General features: G+C 41.1%; 3 protein-coding genes across 4 annotated transcripts; 1 reads left to right on the top strand and 2 right to left on the bottom strand.

Annotated features, from left to right (window-relative positions):
* Positions 1-2,133: 2,133 nt before the first annotated feature.
* On the bottom strand, positions 2,134-6,828 carry hmgn2 (high mobility group nucleosomal binding domain 2). The gene is made up of 6 exons (XM_066717515.1): positions 6,670-6,828; positions 4,819-4,857; positions 4,507-4,533; positions 4,242-4,292; positions 3,023-3,103; positions 2,134-2,422 (listed from the first exon to the last, which is right to left on the bottom strand). Exons 1-6 carry the CDS (start codon positions 6,682-6,684, stop codon positions 2,387-2,389), a joined length of 249 nt encoding a protein of 82 aa, XP_066573612.1. The 5' UTR covers positions 6,685-6,828; the 3' UTR covers positions 2,134-2,386.
* Positions 6,829-7,971: 1,143 nt separating this feature from the next.
* Positions 7,972-15,513, bottom strand: dhdds (dehydrodolichyl diphosphate synthase). 2 transcript variants are annotated; one of them, XM_066717514.1, is made up of 9 exons: positions 15,396-15,449; positions 14,182-14,264; positions 12,674-12,790; positions 11,126-11,268; positions 10,815-10,931; positions 10,324-10,425; positions 9,920-10,034; positions 9,541-9,648; positions 7,972-8,627 (listed from the first exon to the last, which is right to left on the bottom strand). In XM_066717514.1, the coding sequence occupies exons 2-9, from the start codon at positions 14,242-14,244 to the stop codon at positions 8,379-8,381; spliced, it is 1,014 nt and encodes a 337-aa protein (XP_066573611.1). In that variant the 5' UTR covers positions 14,245-14,264; positions 15,396-15,449; the 3' UTR covers positions 7,972-8,378. The 2 variants fall into 2 exon arrangements, with proteins under 2 accessions (XP_066573611.1, XP_066573610.1); XM_066717513.1 differs by lacking the exon at positions 15,396-15,449 and adding an exon at positions 15,451-15,513 and having other exon boundaries at positions 8,576-9,648.
* Positions 15,514-18,102: 2,589 nt separating this feature from the next.
* On the top strand, positions 18,103-22,436 carry LOC136762750 (uromodulin-like). The gene is made up of 8 exons (XM_066716310.1): positions 18,103-18,219; positions 18,393-19,175; positions 19,649-19,851; positions 20,419-20,576; positions 20,658-20,903; positions 21,329-21,492; positions 22,008-22,046; positions 22,372-22,436. Exons 1-8 carry the CDS (start codon positions 18,156-18,158, stop codon positions 22,434-22,436), a joined length of 1,722 nt encoding a protein of 573 aa, XP_066572407.1. The 5' UTR covers positions 18,103-18,155.
* Positions 22,437-22,577: the final 141 nt, after the last annotated feature.

Here is a 22,577-nt window from a genome sequence, read left to right as displayed (position 1 = left end):
GAAACACGCATTACTGGGCACCAGCCCGTCCCACAAACCAGTGGACGTCAGGGGATTGATGCTAGTGATGCAAACGGATGACGGATTACACTGGGATCATAGTGATCGCTGCAGACTGTGCAAGAAAAACAATGAATGAAAATCTTCTAATCTCTGTCATTGAAAAGGAGAAAATAATAACTCGGTCTGCAGTTGTCCCCCAGAATCTAGAATCTGTAGCTTTTCAGCTCTCTGGGAAGTAGTTACATGATACAATACATCCCGAAACCCTAAAGGTTTACATGCCGGCTTTTGACCTCCACCATTTTATAAAGCTGCTTATATGATAAACAGATCTGGAAGAGTGTTGTATATCTTTCTTACACACTATAGCAACACACAGACTCATGAAACCATCATTTTAAGAGCAGCGCCAATTCCCTTTAATAAGCAAACAAAAACAGTGTTGATTTCTAGATGTGACCCACCCTGTTACAGATGCTACTTCCCTCAATACTTCTGCTCATTCCACCTTTAAAGACGCTTTAGAAACACTCCTAATCGCACAAGACAAGTGTGAAACGTCTGTGTTCAAAATATAACTTTATTATATTGACCATTGAAAACAATATGGTAAACCATTTCACATTAAATGCCTGACAGAACCAAAAATGAAACTGCTAAAATATCCATGTTTCCGAAGGCCTTTCCAAGTTAAGGCACTTGTAAGGTACCTGTAATTGAAAATGTGCTTTTTCTTTAACGAGGGTCTGAAAACAAAAAACAAATTCTTGGGAGTTTCAATTACACTTAGTCTTGACTCTTGTCAAATCAATAACTTCTGCCGACCCTGTAAAATTGACTTTCTCCAAGAGCAGTGCAGGATATATAAAAAGGATGCTACTGTGTTTTTCCCCTAACCAGACCTCATCCACACTAGTGCCATATATTAAACTGACTAATTTTTATTCCCCCTTTAATTATATTCCAAAACAAGTTAATTAAATAGGCAATTAATTATCGGTACATCGAGAACGAAAAAAGAACAGTCTGTTCGAGGAATCTGGTGCAAATTATGCTGCATGCTTAAGTCTTACTCACTGCTAAAGGTTGGTTGATACAAAGAGAAAAACACTTACTTGTTAGTATGGACACAGGAAGACACTACTATAATCCAATCGCAATTCTCCCAAGGTAAACTGGCAGTGCGCTAACTTTATTGCAATTAATTTATTCCAACTGGCAACACAATTAGAATTGTATTCTTGTATTTTATCGGGAATATACAGTATATGTAGTTAACTAGTTCATAAAAAGCACTGTTATGATTAACAGTAGTGTGTACAGGTCACTGCCAACTCATCTTGGGAACAACTTTTTAATATCGTGACCACTTATACAAATACACATTTCAGATTAACATTCTTGTATGGCATCAATCTCATCCTTCAAAAATGACAGTGCATTTACCTCTAGACAAAAAAATGCATTCGCCCTATAGCATAAGGTTAAGACAAGTGCATCACGTTCTAATGCACGGCTTTCATGACGGCCACAGAAAGATTAATACAGGAACTAACATGGTATTCCTGAACTTAATGCGTAGAACACCACAAAAAAATTAAAAAAGATCCCATTTTTTTATGCCATTTCACAAAAACAAACACAGATCGTAAATGACCAAGGAAAACAGAAGCTTTTGTGATTTTTTTTTTATTATTATTAATGCAAATAATGTAAAGAACGGCAATTTTTTTTTTTTTTAATGCAAGCAGTCTAAATGCTTCCCAATTATATTTTTCACAAAAATAATAAAAAAAAAAAACATTTTCATCAGTTTAAAAGGACGGTCAGTTCACATTTTCGACTGAACTCCAGGGTTTTCTCGTTTCCTTTTTTCAACATTGCTGACTAGACTGGCACACCTTCATTATATTCGGATCTGCAGTTGAGATTTAGGCTACATATCAATATCTACTCGATTGAAATCATATAAATTTATCTTAAAAATGATCTGGTGGGGGAAAAAAAGGCCATCCCGCAAATTCTACTATTTTAAAAAATATAAGTTAGCTGCCTTATGATAAGGTTTGGTATTTAAAACGGAAATTTAAAAACCAAAATGTAGGAGAAAAAAAAAATCGTAACATTCAGCAGTTTTTTAAAATTTATTACAAAGGGCAACATCTTATTTCAACATTGTACGGACGGAGTTTTTCTAACAATGGCATAAAAAAAAGTTTTAAGCTAATGACAACCCCTTTTGCACACACTTTCAATACAATACAATTTAAGCTAACAATGGAACTCTAACAACTGCATTTTTTATATAAAACTTGATAAAAAATAGTTATTTCAAACTGTACAGTCACCGAGTACATAGAATTATCAAAAGTTCAAACGCAGTTTACTTGGCGTCGGCAGCAGACTCGGTCTTCTGTGCCTGTTAAAACAAGAACCGGCTTTCGTTAGACACCACACACACACACACACATATTACTACACAAAGTACTGACTCTAAACTGAAATAAGTGTTGAGAAAAACAGACCCACCTAAAACTGAACATATGGAAAATGTATCCATTCGGCAATATCAACATATTTGGGATTTTGTCTCATTTTGCTATTTCTTGATGTTGTTTGTGAAGTTGTTACACAAACTGTTTACCTGCCTTGTTTCTGTGTTTTTGCAATTCCAATGTGAAATGTACTCCTTTATAGACTAATATAAAGCTATTCTGGATTAGATGTTGGCCTGTTTTGTGGTTATGGGCTGTATTACTTGGTTTAAAGATGTATTGTAACTTTCTACCATTTCCTCCTCATTGTGACGTGCTTTGGACAGAATGTTCAACAATAATTTAGAAGAATAGCAACTTTCAACATTCCGAAGCTACTCACGGACACGAGGTGAGAGAATCATTTGGATCAAATTGTTGAGATGACCAATTACATAATTTAATTAAGACTGCAGACTAGCCACTAAAACGGTGGTTTTAATTTGGTGGGATAAAATCAATTAACATTTTTTTTTTAAAGTCACCTGGTCGGTCTTAGCATCGCCATTTTCAGCAGGGTTGTTTCCAGCGTCGCCTTTGCCTTTCTTGCCACCCTTAGCCACCTTCTGTGAACAAAAAGACCATGGAACTCACAGCCTTCGTCTCACAGGACACGGCATCGGCTACAGGAAGTGAAACTGGCACGGGAACTAGCAAACTTTTACCAGGGTTTTGTGTGCAGGATGTTTTATATTCTAAGATGCAGATGAGTTTACATCAAAAATACCAGTATATAGCATAAATAATAATACACTCATGTGATTAACTGGTACATCCAACATATGCGTGTGGTTTCAGTCGGCGCAAAACCAACCCACCGGTTGACGGTTCTCAACTTGATCCTGTTAAATACTAATTTCAAGACATGCGAAGACTCGACTACCCACGAGTCTCGTTTAATTGGATTAGACGTCTTAATTAGTGGCACAATGAGGGAGACGGCAGTGTGTGATGTCATGTCTGTAATGGGCCAGAGTCTGGGGGCAACCGCATACTAAAGAGCAACTATTTTACTTTTTAAAGATACACTATTGCAACAAATCATTAAAAAGAAAGAACATTATTTTCTTCAAACCTGACGATACAAAAATGAGCTTATTTTACTTATATTAAGAAAAACACATTAAACTTACACAATTACCATAACTTTTTTCCATAACTTTAAATGACTCCGCCAACACATACAGATACTGAATAAAGAAATCCAATTAGAATCTTATCAGGGAATCATGGGAATTCCAGAACAATTCGCACTTCAAAGAAGCCCTTAAGAACAGGAGTTCCAAAATTGATTTTCTTGAAAAACTTGCCTGACTTCATTAACTAAAGTTTCGTACTGGGTGTTTACTTAAATATTTTCGGCAGGGCTTTGTGTGCATTTCTTCACGTTTTATACAAACAGATGGCTGAGAAACAAACGATGATGTAAAAGAGTCTACGAAAGTTAAAAAACGAGAAACAACCGAGAAAACAAGATTCAAAATGACTGTAAGACGGGTACTTTTTCAGGGGGAATGCCCATGACAAACTACCAGTTGTATGCAATCATTTTCTTGCAGAAATGTTTGCTGATTACATTAGAATATGTCTGTTTTCATTTCTGAATTAAACACAATACTAATCATGCTAAGTGTGTGTGTGTATGTGTGTGTGTGTGTGGGGGGGGGTACAATTTTCAAATACATCATGGGGTTTGTATCGTACCTTGGGTGCAGGCTTTTTGGGTTTGGGCTCCGCTTTGGCAGGGGCTGGTTTCTGTTAAAGCAAAATGTTGCAAAGATTAGAAGAAATAACATTTGGTCCAACACTTAAAAATAAAAATTAGAATTACAAAAAAAAAGTATCTTTCGTTAAATTAAGATTTAAGAGACAATATGGCATCATGATTGACAGCACAATAATTATGCCTTTATTATTATTATTATTATTAACAACTATTACATGACAAAACAACTCAAATGATACTCACAGCCAACAACCTTGCTGAACGTCTTGGCTATAATAGAGGAGCAAAAGAGAAAAGTATGTTTAGTTTTTTATTTATTTATTTTTAAGAATAACAAACATATTTAGCTAGATTAAGTTTTAAATGTAGAATCTGTCCAGGGATATTTAGACTTAAGTCACATAAAAAAACACAATTCAGTCTTTTGAGCTTGGTTTATTATTATAGTTATAAGTTTAGTAAAAAGCTTGACACATCTGCTGGTGCAAGCTGCACACCGTGAGGTACACAAAATTGTCTTTCTTCACAGGAAACTGCAAAAGGGAATTAACCAACCTCTTCCTTAGACCGAGCTGCCTTATCTGCAGGGTCTGTCTGGAAAAACAAAACGTACAGAAAAATAAGAAATACACCCTTTATTTAAAATAAAGAAAGGGCACATTAAAAATATGCATTGCAAATGTGATGCATTAATATTCATGCAACTGCACTGAAGTCATGCACAGTGCGGACTGTGTAGCAGCTGCCCTGACACTTCACTGTCTAAGGGAAACGCAGGGTAAGGGCGATGTTTTGAAATCAGTGACGCAGACCGGGATTATGATTTTTTTTTTTTTTTTTTAAATATGCATGCATGTGCTACACGAAAATCTAATTGAATATATTAAGAAAACGTGCTTTGGCGTTTTAAAGTCAAACAGGACATTTTAACAGCGTGTGTTAAACATTATGCACTTGCGGTGACCAAGTTGCACCTGTCACCGCTTTCATGCACTTGTAATCTTTTTGAATGGTTCAAACGGGCGTCACCCCTTTATAGGGGATAAAAACCAAACAGGCCGGCATGCAGACGCGATGAAACCCGTTTAAAACCCCGCTTTGCAGCGTATCCTCTGCGCCGCCCGCACTTCCGCGTCGCGCTTTTGGCGGTTGGGATTCTCCCGCCCATATTCAAATTCAAATCCGACCGCCTGCGCGCCGCCGCTCAACAAAAGACATGCATTTTAGTGCGATTTTAATTTCGGTTTAAAACTACACTCTTGCGTGCATTTATTTCATTTCAAAATGTGTACGGAATATTCTTCCATTCGCGTATTTTTTCCCTCCAGCAACTTTTCCGCCGCGTCCTTTTCTGTATCCCATCGAGCGCAAAAGGAAGGTCACAAGACGAAACCGCCCACCATTTACTAAAACACAAACAACCCCCCGAAATCCGTCTGTAAAATAGCGAGGGATTCAAACAGTCCGGATTACAGTCGTCCCGATGGGGTCTTTGTCGAAAATACATATTTATATTTAAATTACCGCCTATTGATAAAACATGCATCACACTATTAATTGTCTAAATATTTTAATTAAATGCAAGCGCCTCTGTAAGACATCCAAAATACAATAATATTGAAAATAAACATTTCCACAACTAAGCGCCAGTTTGACCGAAATCACAATAACAAAGATGGCAGCTCGGCAGGGGCTGAGTGGGAAGAGACTCAAGCTGCCCAAACAAGAAAGGCGAGGGGATTTCTGTATTTTAAATCCAAATCAACGCACCGTAGACACCAACACGAAGGGTTTTAAAAAGGCTATTTAATTAAGATATTTGCACCAGTTTCCGTGCAAGCTGGCGCGTTTAGCGGTTAATTAATATTAATTAAAAAATAAAAATACAAAAGAACTAAACTTCTCATTATACCTGATATGTCAAAAAATAAAAAAAAACGCCACGAAAAACCCGTGTGAAACACGCACGGCGGCGCGCAGGAGCCGCGGGTGGGTGGAAAAGGCGCCTGGATGCGGATTAATCGCGATTCGTGTGGAAACGCAGCCGCTTTATCCGGCCGGAGCGCCGCGAGCCCCGGGGATGCCGAGCGAGTCGCCGCGCGCGCTAAGAAGTGCAACTTCGCGGTGCATTTTCACAACACGGGGCAACTCGACAACACGGCGTGCGGCACAGCGTCGCAAAAATATGCATCCGTGTCTCTCCCGTGTTCACATCTCCCATGTAAGAAAACTGCATTCACGATATCCCCTTGCCGCCGAGCTGTGTCCATTTCCAGGCTGCAAAGTGCATGCATGCAAAAGCTTACGAGTTCACTACGCTGCACAAAAAGCAGATCGGGATTTTTTTTTAAACGCCAAATTTATAGACATACATTCAACCTAATACAGTATATTTATGTTACTTACCTTTCTTTTGGGCATTTTACCGTTTGAAAATGTAACAAAACTAGGAGAAACTGGGAAGGATGTCCACCGTTGTACACTGAATACCGTTAACCAATGGTAAATGTAATATAATGGCTGTATCTTTTATAAAGTTTTTATATAGAAATATAAGATGGAAACCGGATTGAACCAGATTTCTGCATGTCGGACGCAGACATTGGATACGGACGCTGTCACATGCTAAGGGGTGTAGCTGCTCTCTTAAAGGGACAGGTTTGTTTGCTCGGAGTTTAAGTGCAGTTCACACATCGTGCCGCAAGTCAGACCTTGTCAGTTTCGTTGTTTTCCCTCTTTTTTTCTTTTTGTATTTTGAGAAAGCGTTGAAATCACAATTATATGGAAAATACGTTATATACGTCATCAAAACTAAGAAAGCTAATAAAAGGGTGTTGATACATATTTCACACGCTTAACATGTTCAAATCCTGTAACAAAGCAGGTTAATCTGTGCAAAACACTCAAGTATTATCAATATCTCTAAGAAGATACATCATACGTGTACTTTGTTACCGTATCAGTTCATATTTGCATGCCTTTAAATGTGAAATGTTTTAATTTAAGGTTAATTATTTTTACATAGTTTGCTTCCAAGTATAATAATTATATTAACTATAATAATCACAAGAATTATGTTACATTTGGTGACATTATATGAAGTTGTATTTTCCTTGTATTGATATACATTGAAAACATCAATTCCTTATAACTGAGCATTCCTGACCTTGTTTACATTTTGGTCAACACTGGTAAGTTGACAAATCAGAAATTGCATTGCAAATTGTAGTGTCACAGTCATTTAATAAAAACAATGTTTATATATATATATATCACAGCTTGTAGGATTGCATCAATTTGACAATAAGCCCACCTTAAAACAACAAGATATCTGAAAGCAATGACTTCCTATAACACACCAGAAGACATAAAGCAACTGTCATCAGATTTTATTGCTATAAATTAGTCAGCATTTGAATCCTTACTGTTCTTTTGTTAGCTGCAGCTTCCAAACTGTAGATGTTCCAGAAAGTTTTCTATAGTTTGTAGTAAATGTAAGTTGATGTGTTGTGAAAATATTGACAACAAATTGCAACCTTTTCAAGGTCATCAACTTTAAAATAAGCATCCTCTGCTGTGAGTGGCTCCCTATTGGTGCTGGGGAATACATCTGCCCGGTGTTATTTTCTAAAGCACCACCATTTAACCACCATTAGTGTACTATTCCAGAATAACAAGCAAGAGAAAATTTCATTCCTGCCAAGAAAGCTGTTTTTTGGGTGTTTATTTTTTTAATAATACTGTAGATTTCATGATTTTACAAAAGCAATAAAACACTTTTACAGGACATCGTGACTACAGTATACTGGCTGAGTCCCCCAAAGTCAGGATACATTATTCGCCTGCCTGTTTTGCAGTGGCACAACCTGACACAGAAATGGCTGTGGGGGAGTCGGGGGGGAAAGGGAAGACAAAAACAACATTGAAAGTATTTATACATTTAAAATCAGCATAGTGTTAGAAACTGTTTATTTCAAGTCTAGGAAGTCCTTCTCTTTTCTCCGCACGTGCCCCATAGGGGTAAAATTGCCGATTATGTACACATTTTAAATAGAAACGTCCTCCATTGCCACCCCCTGCCCCCCACCTCGGTCTCTCTTCCCTGGGCACCGAGGCTAGGCGCTGACGGACGCCAGGGACGCGTTCAAGTCCGTGAAGAAGCGGTCCCTCTTCTGCTGCAGGCTGCGCAGGAAGCCGTGCACCCGCTTCTCCCGGGCGGCCGTGTAGCGCTGCAGCAGCTCCTGCCGGTGCTGGGGGTCCGAGGCTCGCCCCCCGCCCTCCCGCTGCAGCAGGTCGGACACACAGAGCCGGTCGGCCTCCAGCTGCTGCAGCGCCTGGTCCTCTCGGTGCCGATCCCTGGCTTTCTGCAACACGACACGACGACAGGGAGAGGAGAGGCACTGGAGTTAAACCGTCGCTGTTGTCTGGAGATGCTTCCCTGTGTCATAATCAGCTGTTGCACATCCCCAGCCTTCACAGAAGAACATCTGTTCGATTTTGTAATGATTTCCAGTGTAACGCAATTATCTAAATGTATATTGCTAGGTTAATTTGAAATCTAACAAAACAAGTATATTTGTCTCGGGTGTGCTTGGAATATACAGATGTGAAGAGTCCTTAAGATGTAAGATGTATAAAAAGTGCCTCCCCATCACTGGTTAACACTGGACTTCTGTGAGACACTCTTGCTGCTCAAGAAAATGTATTTTCTCAAAAACACAGACTGCCCATCTTTTGAATTGTGTCACTGTATTAGTTACATTAAAATGACAGAAGCCTTCTTTCTTTTCACTGAACATATGGAAATCATTTAAAACTTTCACAGCATGATTCATCAGGCCAGCAAGTACATCTAGTTGTGATTTCTAAGTATCACCAACGGGGAAATGTCAAAAAATAAAATAAACAAAACAACAATGAATTAGGTTATTCACATTTTACTCCAGCGATAATCAATATCAGCTGTTTTATAAAGAGAGGTGCACTTATCTGCCTTTTGCTTTCCACTGGTTTCTAATTGACAGGTGCTTTATTGAATCTAGTCAAACGTCATGCAAATGCAGACTCTTTTGCAAGTCCCACAGCCACACGTAGCTACAAGATCTTTTTTTAGGGAGTGTCCCTGGTCATCAAAACCAGTGATCATCCCGAGAATTTGAAATCACCTTTGAATACAGCACTCTATATAAATATCACATTTCCTGAGCGGGATTTCCTCTGTGTGAATACCCAACCCAACCCAACCCAACCCTGAAGGAGAAGGGCAAAGGGACTTGCCTGCAGGGAGCAGTGACTGAGCTGGTACTGCAGGATGGCGTCGCACAGGTTCCAGAAGGAATATTCTGGCCACAGGATGGACTGGAAGACTAGGCAGGAATAGGACGTCTGCCGGGGACAGATTCACACACATCATTAGGAGAGAAACCGCTTCATTGGACTACAATAAGGAGGACAGCAAATGAGACAACGATGCGAAGACAAACGCCTGAAGAGCTACAGATGACGATTACTGCTTTGGTCCCATGGTGTTGTAAAGCGATTTAAACGGCGAGAAAAACAGACTCCGCTCTCAAAGATGCCCAAGCCCGAGGGATGTGTAGGATAAGGCGGCCCTACGTCACAATGTGAGTACAGTCAGCCGTGACTGCTCCCCTACCTGCCAGAGCAGGAAGTCGCTGAGCCGGACCTCCCCGGACGTGCGGATGAGCAGATCGGGGTCAGGGGAGTTGCCGGTGTACAGGCATCGGCTCAGCAGGAATTCGGACACATCGCTGGGAACAGACAGACTTATTAAGAATCGTAATTCACGTCTTTGAGTTCACGTCTTTGAGTTTTTCCTTTGAGTTTCGGATTCATTTTTAATAAAACACACAGATCCATGGTGTTACTTTGAATCATCTTATGGAATAAAGAGCATAATCTTTTAATCTACAGAATGAAATCATTTCTAACTGAAACATCAACAAGTGTCCAGTTGAAATGGACGTTAGACCTGTTAAGGAATCTGTATTATACATGTGGATTTCTTTATGTGATTAAAACACCTCTCCCTGCGTTCACCTGGGTTTGATGAGCCCCTCTTCCACCCCCCACGCCATCTCTCTCACGGCGTTGCTGATTTCATGTCTGGAAGTGTAGGCGAAGCACACGTTCAAAAAGCATCTGGGAAGGAAGGAAAGGGGAACATGTTTACCATGAAGGAGAGAATTAGACTATTGTTGGCAGCAACCAAGAAAGCCCGTATTCTTAAATGATTCTTATTAACTAGGAATTACTTTCTGTTATATTCCAAGTTATGTTATGTTAATACAAGTCAACGTTTGCCCATAAATGCTAATGACAGGTTTGTTTTTATGACAAATACTCTCCTTCTGGCCTCAGAATATTCTTGATCACCCCTGACTTTCTCCAACATCTAAAAAACTGGCCTCATCTTAGCACAGGCATCTGCTTAATTGCAGAGTAAGAGAGAGGTGTCGTAGCGATGGCGGGTGTTTTGCGATTTCGGTGCTTGCTGTAGAATCGAGTGCGATCGCTCTCACGGTCCTTACTTGTTGTGGGTCTTGGTGGCCAGCACAGCCCGGGCAATGACCTCCTGCAGGTCTTTGGGCAGGAGGCTCAGGTCTCCCAGCACTCGGATACACACCCCGTGCTTCTCCAGATTGTCCCTTGGGTGAGCAGAAACAAAGAAATAAGAACATTAGAGGCCATAAAACTTGGTAAATAAAAGAAATCCACCCTAATAAGCAGAGAGAAACTGAAAAACAGCTTTTTGATTTTAATGTTAGAATAATCTAGTATTCCCTTCTAAAACAGGACATGGAAATCATTAATTAGTAGAGACAGTTCAGGTTCATCTTACTGCTCCTCCAGGAGTTTGCCGAACTTCTGCTTGGCCAGCTCCATCAAGCCATCCACCTCCTCTTTGGAGCGTTTGAAGTTCTCGATACTGAACGCGTAGACCGTCACCTCCTGGATCTCCAGATTTAAACACCAGCGTAGTGTCTATGGACGGACACGGAGGAGAAAGAGATAGAAAGGGGCTTACAAAATAAATGAATACATTGGAGGTGGAAAGAAGACCATGTGCAAGACTATGAGGGAGCCAGGTAACCCTTGATGACTCAATCGGTAATCCCCAGGTATACTAGCCATCAGGGCAAAGGGGTTTGTCAGACGTGCCATTCGGAAAACATCTGGTAAACCCACCTAATACATGGTTTGAGCTTCCAAAACAGACGCAATGTAACAGCAAAACCAGAAGGCAGAACCGTTAGATCTGCAACTCGATATAGTATTGGCCATTGTCCAGGAACTCCTATCACACCTTCTAGAGGCAATCGATGCTGCTTCAAGGTTAACATCTAATAAGGGTTCCTCGAGCTGCTGCTTTAATATGGGAAGTGCAGTAATGGATCCCAGTCACAGGTCTCGGCACGTGAGTGAAAAACCAACTGGAAGTCTGGTTTTGATTGTTACAACCAGAGACCAGTGGCACACATTCCTGTTACATGGCAGCCTGTTGAATACATTAAACACAAACTCTCCTAAATACACTTGTGAGAGGTAGCATTTGCAAGTTCCTTATTCCCATTTGTGATTAATCTATAATCTACATTCGTGCCACTTGTTTATTTTACTATGCAAGTGTCTACAATTAATTTAATTTGCCCAGCCCTGAATATATTCTCTTTCCAGCTGCTCCCTCTTCTTTAGCATCATCTGCAAATGTACTCCACTGGCATCTAAAATGGATCTCTGTAGTACGGCACTCGTAACCACACCCCAGCCCGCGGTTTCCCTTATCAGAAAGCTCGGTTTCCTGCACATTGACTCGATTCTCAAGCCAAACCCATGACTTAGGGATGCCTGCCTTTTCCAATCTGAGAAGGAACCTTTTGTGTGAAGGTTTATTAAAAGCCTTCTGCAAAACTTAGGATGCTGCGTCCCTGGCTTTATCTGTGTCCACTGCCCATGTTATTTTTAGAGTCAGATGACAACTGCCTATTCTAAAGCCAAGCTGACTATTCCCCTAAAACAATGTCTAAGCCTGCCTTCCCGCCATTTTTTTTTTTTTTTTTATTGTTTCCTTTAATATAGAGTGGTTTAACCCTGACTGGGACTTGATTTATAATTCAGTTTAAATAATGAGAAGATTCCTTTTCTTTCTGTGGTTGTATTGGTGTTTTTTTTGGCATTTGTCTAATAAATGTTTTTCTTACGTGTGGCTTTTCCACAATCCCACATCAGACCTCATACGTTGGCTGTGAAACTCAGTGGTCAGACCGACAGCCCTCCAGTTAAAGAGCTTCCATTACTTTGACAGGAAGAGACATAAATCAGACTGGTCCAGAGCTGATTTGGACAGGTGTTGTATCACAGTCATGACTTCCCAGGTCGAGATGCTCACCTCAGCCAGCTTGTCGAAGCCCTGCGTGTGGCCCTCCTGCCGCTCGACGTGTTGTTTGCGGGCGTAGCGTCGGTTGCCATCCATTATGAAAGCAATGTGTTTTGGCATCGGCCCAGCCTGCAGAGCACAGGAAACACCAGGTGTTCAACGACATGCCAATCCACCCCCCCCACCATCAGCGTTACACAGCTACACTGAAGTACATCACCCCCCTCTAAGAGCTTGCTATTTCCTGCTGCACAAAACCCATTTTTCAACTATTTCATTGATGTTGCATCAATCTAGAGCACAGCTGCCAGAGCCGGCGTTGATTAATCGGCACCGAGCGGAAAGAGACGAGGGGGAAAGGACTCACCTGGCGAGGGAGCAGTACAATTTCACACGAGCGCAGAGTTTAACAGTTCTCTGAATCAGTTTCCCCATTTTCTTTCCACTTTGCCGATTAATCTCTGCAGACTGTTTTAGGTGTTCTTCATGTGTAAGTGTTAATCGTTGAAATGTTCTTAAGATCAGAATAGTCGCTTTGTGTAGCTTCTAATACTCATATTAAAATGCTTTTAAATACCGGGATGTCATTAAATACAGACTGTAATGATTGATTCACGCTTCAGATTTTCACCTTCACATTCAGAAACAGGTTATTCAGTGTCTTTAACTAACTCCTAATTCCTGTAGACTCTTCTTTTTGTAGCCAAAAGGTCAGAATAAGTCATAAATCTTACAAAACACCAAGTCACTTTCTATAAGAATCTTTGACCAGCTGAAGAATTCACTGGGACCAGAAGAGGGGAAGTAAATCTTAAAAAATAGTAAAAGATGATATTCTGAAAGTATTGAAATTGTAAATTTTCATTTGGATGATAAAATCTGAAATGAGAGATGATTCCTCCTCTTAAAAACTTAAAATATTAAACTTCTCTAGGCTGATTTTGAAGGGTTCATAAACATCCTAAAACCTTTTTCTGGAGTTCCAGTCAAGGTTGTCACCGCTGAAAGATGTCAGTAGCCGGGCTAGCATCAGACACCTGTTTGCTTTGATTCAGGCGATGCTGTTGAGAGTGCTCTGCCATGTCCCTAACTGACTGTAAGCCAAAGCAGATGCAACGCAAGGCTTGCTAAAGACAACCCTCAATACTGACATGCTACAGTTCCGCAGACGTCCTTCCCAACTGTGCAATATTTTGACAAAACAGAAAACACTCGTGACGTGTGCATCGTCTCATCATGCTCCACTAGGGGGCATGTCTCTACTGGAGACTTTCAGAGAGCAATCAGTGCCAAACAAGCCAGGATTTTTCATAAGAATAGGTTCACTAGATGTTCTGAGGTATAATTACACTATTTTAGAACCAAACTCAGCACAGTAAGGAGTCCTGTACGACTTCTGCTCAGGTCCAGGCGATAATACTTCAACAGTGAACTGTAGACTGTGTGGTACAGTCATTTTTTAGAAATATATTCTCTTATCAGACAGCAAAGTATGCTTTCATGTTAAATATCACAAATACCTTCAGAATATTTGCAGAAAACCTCTCCAGCAGTGTCAGCTCGCCCTCCCTGATCCACGACATCTTGTGAAGAGGCGCCCGTCCTGCCGAGAGGAGGGAGACACGGGTTACCTTGTGCCACAGCAAACCCAGACCCCACAGTGAACCGACAGAGGAAGCTGTGGGGTTTACAGGAGGCTGAACACCAAGCTGCCCAGCCCGATGGACACACTTTTGATTTATAGACATTGGAAATCCAAGGCACTTCGGATCTTCACTCTCAAGTGTCATAACCTATTGGTGCTCTTTCTGAGACCCTAAGAACACAAGTCTACCAACATTTATCTGAATTTGAAGGAGATTCAATAATTATAAAGAAGAATGACAATTTGAATCCCAAATACCGCAAACATGAGCAATATGGCTATATTAATCATTTAAACTTCAGAACACTTTGGTCACTAGATATTTGAAATTAAAATGACTATCCACACCCCTGTGAAAATATGAGTTATATCTGAGCCAAAGGTGAATAGCTAGCGTCCAGAGAAATTAGCTGCTTCAACGATTAAGCCATTGCAATTTTATATTTTTTCCAGTCTCCTGACTAGGGATCATAATGTGTGAGCTTATAAACAAGGTGGAAAGTGTGCAGCATGCAAGTATAGTCCAGTGTATGTAAATCATCGCAACCGGTTCACACAGGCGATTTCCACCCCTTTAAGCCGAACAAGACGCATCTGCTGTGGACAGGTCTGTGTTATTACTGCCGGGACACAAACACAGGGAAACGGTACTTATTACAGAAACGTGACTCTCCAGCTAGCCGATGCATGAGTAGTAAAACTGCTGTAAATGACACTGACGGTGATAAATATAAATATAATTATTTATGCACAAGATACCCAAGGAAATAAACTTATTCTGGCTATTCTCATACAGTCCAAACGACCAATAAATTCACCGACTGCTTCTTACAAATACGCCAGTGTACCGAGTGAGTAGATCAGAGACAATACACGTTTAAATCAGGCTGCATAGTGACTTCGCTATTTCTATTTAAACAGCAAATATTATAACCATTGCTGTGTCTAATTCAATTCTATGCAGTTCATTCAAAAACCGCGTTACTTCTGCTTCCCGTTCGCACTGCTTTAACACTCAGACATGTTTTATGTTGAACACCTGCATGCACCGATAACCATTCAGGCGATATAACACGTTATGTGACTTACTTTATTCCTTCGAAATAAGATTTAGCAATTGCAACTTCCAACTCACACTGCTTACCTTTAAGATGACGTATTCTTCCGCATTGAGCGTCCCCGCGTCATTAAGCTGAGCCTTTTCGTGACGTACACAAAACTCGCCACCCCACTGGAAGAAATAGACGCCATCTTAGTGAGGGCATACACAAGGAAGTGAAATGATTCCCGATGCCTGTGTACGACTTACGTATGGACGAAAGGGGGCGTGTGCTCCTAAAACACTGGCTGGCATTCTTGCACATTTCGAGATTGCACAACCTTATTGCACCATTTCTCTCTCTCTCTCTCTCTCTCTCTCTCTCTCTCTCTCTCTCTCTCTCTCTCTCTCTCTCTCTCTCTCTCTCTCTCATCCTCACAGTGTTGGATTGCACAATGTTATTGCTCTATATATATATACATCAGCAGCAGCAGCCTTTATTGCACTGCTGGGCCAAGACCTTCCCAAGATGTTTCCACTTGTTCCAATGTCCAGTGTCACTTTACCAGGTCACACCAGCAAAGCTTCTTCATCCATCTCCTCATCTGTGATATTGTCTTCTTTTAGGTATTTTTAATCTCTCCAGATTCATTCTATAGCTTCTTGTGTTAATCTTTTGTTTGTTCTTCTTGCAATGTGCTGTTTTTACATTTTCATGCTTTTTATCAATTGGATTTCCTATGAATGCAAACACATTTGTACAAGGTGAAAACATTTTTTTTTCAGGAAATGTGTTCTAGAATTATGTGTAATATGATTAGACAATAAACTGTAAAAAAAAAAAAAGTTTCTGATTCACTTAAACAACTTGTGTAAATGCTTATGGTTTGGGAATTTTAAATGGATTTTATATGAAGAATGCAGAATATCAAATCCTGAGACATTTTCCACCTGCCTTTTTATCCACACCAGCTGTTGTCCTTCAATAGACCAATCACATATTCGTTCTTGGTATATTATTAATACAGACTTGCTTGATTGAAGTGCATTTCGTGCCAATGTCATGGGATACGCACACATGACAACTGTAGCTCGATAATGAAATCCCTGTTGGCCAGTTTGTATTCTCGTGAGCTATGTTGTTTGGGTTCTGACCTGTTGTATAATCAGTGAGTGTGTGTGAACTTCCTGCCACAAACACTAAAAGGGTCTCTGAAAGTGCAATTCAAAGCTTTCTTGCAGTTTTTTTGGTGCCAGTTTTCTGAGAGTAGCTAAATAACATATAGGGGAAAATATAGTAAAAGACAATAACACGAAAGTAATACATTGTGTTTCTAGTTTCTTTAGTTGAATTGTTCAATTTAATTTAGTGTTTAATTTGACAGTTAGATAATTGTGCCTCAGTTTCATAAGGAATTTAATTCATTTTTCTCAAAAGCAAAAAGCTTTCAATTTTGTCCAGTTTAATCACTGAATCCATGTTCCATAAGACTTCTCTTCCAATATTCAGATGGCATGATTCACACCAATTCAGTGTAATAACCTAAGCTTCCTGTTATTGTATGTATCCATGGTACTGGTACAGGGACCAGCTAATGTTGGACAAAGATTACATATGTAATTTATATTATTGTAAAAAGAGTACAGCGATGTATAAACTGAAAAGCAACAATCTTCACTTTCTTCTGGCAGCTGAGTACATTTGTCTGGGAACATTTATCTCAGGAAGATAAATGACCTGTTCAGTGCCAAAGACCACATGTTCAATTTCCAATTCTTCTGTGCCAGGAGGTATAAAAAGCCAACAGTAGTGGGAGGAGGAGGAGGAAGAGGGAGGATTTACTTTATTGGTAAGTATTATTTTATTACTAATATAATTGAGGAAAAATCGAGTGGTCTCTTGAAACAGATATAGAGAGGATTGTTTGTAGTCTAATAAAATGTTCCTATTAGATTAATATTAAAGTTGTAATTTGGAATGTGTAATACGCATAGGCGGACTGGCCATCGGGCAATTCTGGAACATGCTAGAAGGGCTGGTCCATTTTTTAGTCAGATGGGCCGGTCGATTCCCATGTGGGCCCGTCGCCCCGTGTAGACACCCGGACCGCATTACCCCAAGAATACATAGTGGACCCCCCTGGCCACCGCAGATCAGTAATGTGTTTAACTGAACACTGGGAATTTGGGAATTCGCTATTAGTTTTTTGGGGTTTTACTGTGAGTGATACTAAATAATCTTATGGTCAGTAGAAGGTTTTTATGGGCAGCTAAAAAAATATATATCATTTCAAAGATCAAGCAAAGGTGTTTTGCATGATTCTGATTTTGGAAACATAAACACTTTAGAAAATCAGAAACATCTGTTCTCTGAACACAGACTCTCCTGCTAAAAGGTGAACTTTAGAAATGAAAATACTGGAAGAAATTTGATACATAAAATTGAGGAACTGCAAAGAACAAACCAATGCTTTAACTGCTGTACTACTGTAATACTTTTATTATTAAGTAATGTAGTGTGGTAGGTTGATTGCATGTGTAGTATTGTTACACTAAATTGAGCCGGCTAATGGATAAAGGAATAGGTTTTTGTGAATCATTAGGTTGGAAGTAGTCCATTGAAAATAATAATACACATACTATTTTTAGGAATAATAGAATAAATAATGGTGCTGCTCCAAACATATGCAGTAGCAATTAAATCCAAGCTGTGTGAAGAGTTCTCAATGCCTAACTCCGTACCTGTGTTAGTCTGTTTTCATTGTAGGGTTGCAAACTGAATTTGAAATCTAGTATTAAGAACAAGAAGGATGTTGAAGATTGGGCACCTTGTTCTTCTCCTCTTCATGCCTGTTGTCTGTGCCAATAAAGCAGGTATGATACAAGATGTATCGGACTAGAAACATATGTTTTTTATAGTTCTGAAATTGTTAGCACCAAGTGCAAGGTAATCTATTTGAAACTTGGTTGCATTTGATCCCAAGTCTGGCTGTTGCATGATGCTTTGGCCACACCCTGAATGAACTGAATTGTTCTTATGTTGGCAGGGACGTTCACCGCTTGTTCGCAATGCTCTGAAAACACTGTGTGCGCTTCCCTCAACGAATCCGTGCGTCTCTCCGACTCCAACTCTTATGCTCAGTCTGTAACGTGCAACTGCATCAAGGGCTTCGTGGGCGATGGGGTCAACTGCTACAACGCCACAGAGTGTGAGAGCAACCAGGACTGCTGTGCCCCCGGCTTCCGGTGGTCCAGTCACGATGGCTGTGTCGATATAGACGAATGCTCAGTCCCCAGAAAGGACTGTCAGTCGCCTTTAATTTGTGAAAACACCATGGGTTCCTTTCACTGCCTGTCGGAGAGCGAGTCCCATCCCAGTGCCCGCTCTGTGAGGTTCAGTTGCGCAAAGCAGCTGTGTCAGGCAGGAGAGGACTGCCTGGAGGGGGCTGGCGAATCACGCTGTTCAGATCCCTGTCAGAACTACATCGTCCTCAGTGAGCCCTGGCGCTGGACCAACTTCACAGAGAATTCGGATTCAGATGTTAAGTGTGACAGCGGTCTGAGTGGATGGTATCGTCTAATGGACACATTAGGTGTGCGAATGCCAGATGCATGCGTTCCCGTTCAAAGGTGTGGAGCCCATGCCCCTATGTGGATAAACGGTATTCACCCACTGCCAGAGGAGGGAGTGGTTTCGCGGGAGAGCTGTGGCCACTGGACTTCTGGATGCTGTCAATTTAGACGTCAAGTTCTTATCAAAGCTTGTCCGGGACCTTTTTATGTCTACAAATTTGATGGGACACCTGGCTGCTCTTTAGTCTACTGTGCAGGTACCTGAGATTGATTTATTTAGTTTTTTGTTTGTTTCCTCTTAGTTATATTGTAAGTGCAGTGTTTAACTGAAATTATGTGTGTGTTTTTTCTATAACCTTTTGGGTCGTATTTACAAAAGGACATGTCTTCACACAGAGAGTCTTAGAGAACTCCTTTGTTTCCATATCAGCCAGCCGAGGGCACCTTAGGTAGTGTGGAGCCAACCGAGTGAGAATGTTTTGTGTAAGGTGTTTTATCATCTAAGGCTCTTATTCTGTTCTCTCCTTTCAGATGCCGATTCAGTAGTGTGCGGAAGTTGTGGAAAATATGAAACATGTATAAAAAATGGCAGCGGTCTGTGGAACTGTGAATGCACGAGACACTTGCAGCCCAACGATGGTGCGTGTATATAGTATATGTATGTTTTTTCCACCCCCACGCAGTGGAGTACTGGTCTGACTGGTCTAGTTCATGCGTGTACCCTTTTTAGAAATACCAAATCCCACCCCAGAGCTTCTGTGCGGGCATAAACAGATGCAGATCGGTCTCGACAGATGCCACCTAGAGTCCAAGGGCCTGAACATCTCATCTGCGCAATTGGAGGGCAACAGCTGCCAGGGATATGAAGAACGCAACAAGTTGGTGTGGTTCAAGATGGGGAGGAAGGAAGGAGACTGCGGAACAAGGCTAATGGTGAGCAAGCTGAAACTTTTGCCCTTAATTATGTCCTTGTGGATTGGACCTGTAGTGGACTAACACCCTGTTTCTCAAAAGGGGCCAGATAAGGGGTTGTCCCACAGCGTGACGTATAGAGCCTCATTTATATAACCACTGATATTTTTCATGTTTCATCTTGTTTGCCCCATTTGAAAAGAGGCAGATGAGCTCAACTTGACATATAGGATTTGTTTTGTTTCTGCACTGTCTAGCAAGGTATTGTTTATAAGAGAACACTAACCATCCCCAAATATTTTTACAGGCTCAACTTATGGAGTGCTTTCAGTTAAAGTTTCTGCACTTAACTGAACAGCCATGTGCTATACTGAGAGAGGCTTTGGGTCGACTCTGTATGGGGGTCTTAATTTGGAAGCTGACCTTCTGAAGGGGAGGTGGGAATTGACATTATTTTGAGACTGAGTACTATTTTAGATGGGAAACAGTACGGTTGCCTCCAGAAGCAAAGGGTTGAGCTCCACTCTTATAGAAATCGGATGTCTTTAATCCAAGAACTCTGTTGTGTCTCTTCTCGTTTTCCAACAGACAAATGGCACCCACGCAATCTACAACAACACCTTGATCATCCATGGAAACAAGGTGGGAAGTGTGTATTTGGTTCCAGCTGCCAGTTTCCCCTTCTCCTGTGCTTACCCTTTGGATCTGAAGACCAGCCTTGAAGTAGCCATCCAGCCGGTCCAAACGTAAGAAAGCCTTTCTTTCTTCAGTTAGCAGGCGTGGCCTTCAGCCGTTTGAGGCTTAATCTATGACTTAACCCTTTGCAGTACACTGGAGTTGAGGGTGTCTGGGGTGGGCTCCACTACAACCACAATGTCACTGTACCAGGACTCCAACTACACTGAGCCCTTCACCGCAGGGAGCGTCAGCCTGCCGTTGACATCCACGCTGTTTGTGGGCGTCTTTGTGGAGGATATAGAGGAAGCCCAATTCTCTGTGATCCTGGAGGACTGTTACGCAACCCCTACCGCAGATGATAGGGATGCCGTTCGCTTTTTCATTATTCAGAACAGGTCTGTATAAGACAGAGAAGTAACATCCAGCCTCCATAGCTTATTAATGTTCTAGGTCGGAACAAATCAGCCAAAGAAAACCAAGTACCCACACACTGAAATAATAATTAATTTAAACTCCAGTCCAAGATTGTGATCTAATAGCTTTTAAAAGGTTTACCATAAGTATGAATGGTGCCAAAAACAGCTGCTCTAGAAATAAAGTAAAGGATCTTTAGAATACTTTCCATACTGAAGACCCTTATGTCCATTATATGTCAGACGTAGGCTGCTGTATTTCGCTTGACTGAAATAGAATGTAAAAAGCCAAGTCGTGCAAAACGCATGACTCACTGGATCAAAAAGCATCAGTGGAGTGGCACGTCCAACTGTGTCATCTTCACTATGTTAAAATGCCGCTCGACAAATGTACAACTGCGTTCCAGGTGCCCGAATGACCTGGCTAGCGTCAGTATGGATGAGAACGGGGTCTCCCTTCAGGCGCGCTTCTCTGTGAAGCTGTTCAGGTTCGTGGGAGACTACAACAGCGTTTACCTGCACTGTGGCATCCTCGTGTGTGACAGCACTGCCGCCTCCTGCACCCCCGTGAGTACGCTCCGGTTACCACCGCTTCTCTCGGTCTCATCCACACTAAAGCATAGAGCATACTATATACCTCTTGGTTAGGGTTTTAATAGTGCATTTTTAGGTGACTAGGGGAACAGTAACCCTGTGAGCTGTGAAGGTTATTTAATATTCAAATAAATAAACTATTCAAATAGTTAGTTATGCTGTAGGGTTTAATGCTAATTGACACATTTGGTTTCCATACTACCAAGCAATGATGTTTTACATCACTCCAGAGATTTTCATTTACATTCCAAAAACATGTTTGTCGGAGTACATTCCCAAACTGTCAATGGCTGTGTTGATAATCCAATTCTTTACCTGCAGTCCTGTCCACCCAGAAGGTCTACATCGTTCAGCGGAAATAAACACCTGACAATCGGCCCCATTACAAGTAAGAGCACATTTTAGTTGACTGTGTTGTTGCCACACTGCATGCTGGGTAGCTGGGGGCATTTAGAGTTCAGTGCCGTTCATTGTCGTGACTGTGTCTTCCAGGGTATCAGGAGCCTCCGGTGCAGTCCTCGGTCTCAGCAGGTAGGTAGAAACACCTGTCAACTGTAAGGGCGTCTGCCAATAAATAAATAATTAGGATGATAAAAAAAGAAAGGCACCAGACAGCAGATTTAAGATGCTGTATTCTCTGTATACATTGTCCTACTGTGAAGCTCACCTTTGGGGCGATTTATGTAGTTGAATTTATGCTTAACTGGAGTGGTCTTACCTTGCCTGGATCATTTAGACCTCCAGTGCTCTGTGTCCTGCAGCTCACTGGGATTTCTGAATCAAAGCCATTTCAGTTGGGTTAAGAGGGGCTTCAGTGTGTAACTCGCTAATGAAAAGTCTATGTTTTGTGCTTTAGGAACTGGGGCACTTGGGATCATCGTCGGCTGCCTGCTTCAGCTCACTCTCCTGCTCAACATCTAAACCACGGGGGCAAAACCACCAAGAGAAAGTGCCCACCACCACCACCCCTCTGGACACCCACACTTGGACAGTTCTGACGGGCTCCAAATGAACCACCCCTTGAATTGAGGGACTAGTAATCAGGAAAAAAAATGTCTTCTG

Source organism: Amia ocellicauda, chromosome 11, assembly GCF_036373705.1.
Source record: "Amia ocellicauda isolate fAmiCal2 chromosome 11, fAmiCal2.hap1, whole genome shotgun sequence".
Lineage (NCBI taxonomy): Eukaryota > Metazoa > Chordata > Actinopteri > Amiiformes > Amiidae > Amia > Amia ocellicauda.
This window is presented reverse-complemented; position numbering and strand designations above follow the sequence as displayed.

Coding starts and splice junctions, on each gene's coding strand:
- hmgn2 (XM_066717515.1), bottom strand. Junction 4,534..4,818: donor CAGCTCGGTCTAAGGAAGAG/GTTGGTTAATTC, acceptor CCTCTATTATAG/CCAAGACGTTCAGCAAGGTT. Junction 3,104..4,241: donor CCAAAAAGCCTGCACCCAAG/GTACGATACAAA, acceptor TTTTGTTCACAG/AAGGTGGCTAAGGGTGGCAA.
- dhdds (XM_066717514.1), bottom strand. CDS start 14,244: ATGTCGTGGATCAGGGAGGGCGAGCTGACACTGCTGGAGAGGTTTTCT. Junction 12,791..14,181: donor TTTCTGCAAATATTCTGAAG/GTATTTGTGATA, acceptor TGTGCTCTGCAG/GCTGGGCCGATGCCAAAACA. Junction 8,628..9,540: donor TCAGTCACTGCTCCCTGCAG/GCAAGTCCCTTT, acceptor GTCGTGTTGCAG/AAAGCCAGGGATCGGCACCG.
- LOC136762750 (XM_066716310.1), top strand. CDS start 18,156: ATGTTGAAGATTGGGCACCTTGTTCTTCTCCTCTTCATGCCTGTTGTC. Junction 20,577..20,657: donor GCCATCCAGCCGGTCCAAAC/GTAAGAAAGCCT, acceptor AACCCTTTGCAG/TACACTGGAGTTGAGGGTGT. Junction 21,493..22,007: donor CGCCTCCTGCACCCCCGTGA/GTACGCTCCGGT, acceptor TGTGTCTTCCAG/GGTATCAGGAGCCTCCGGTG.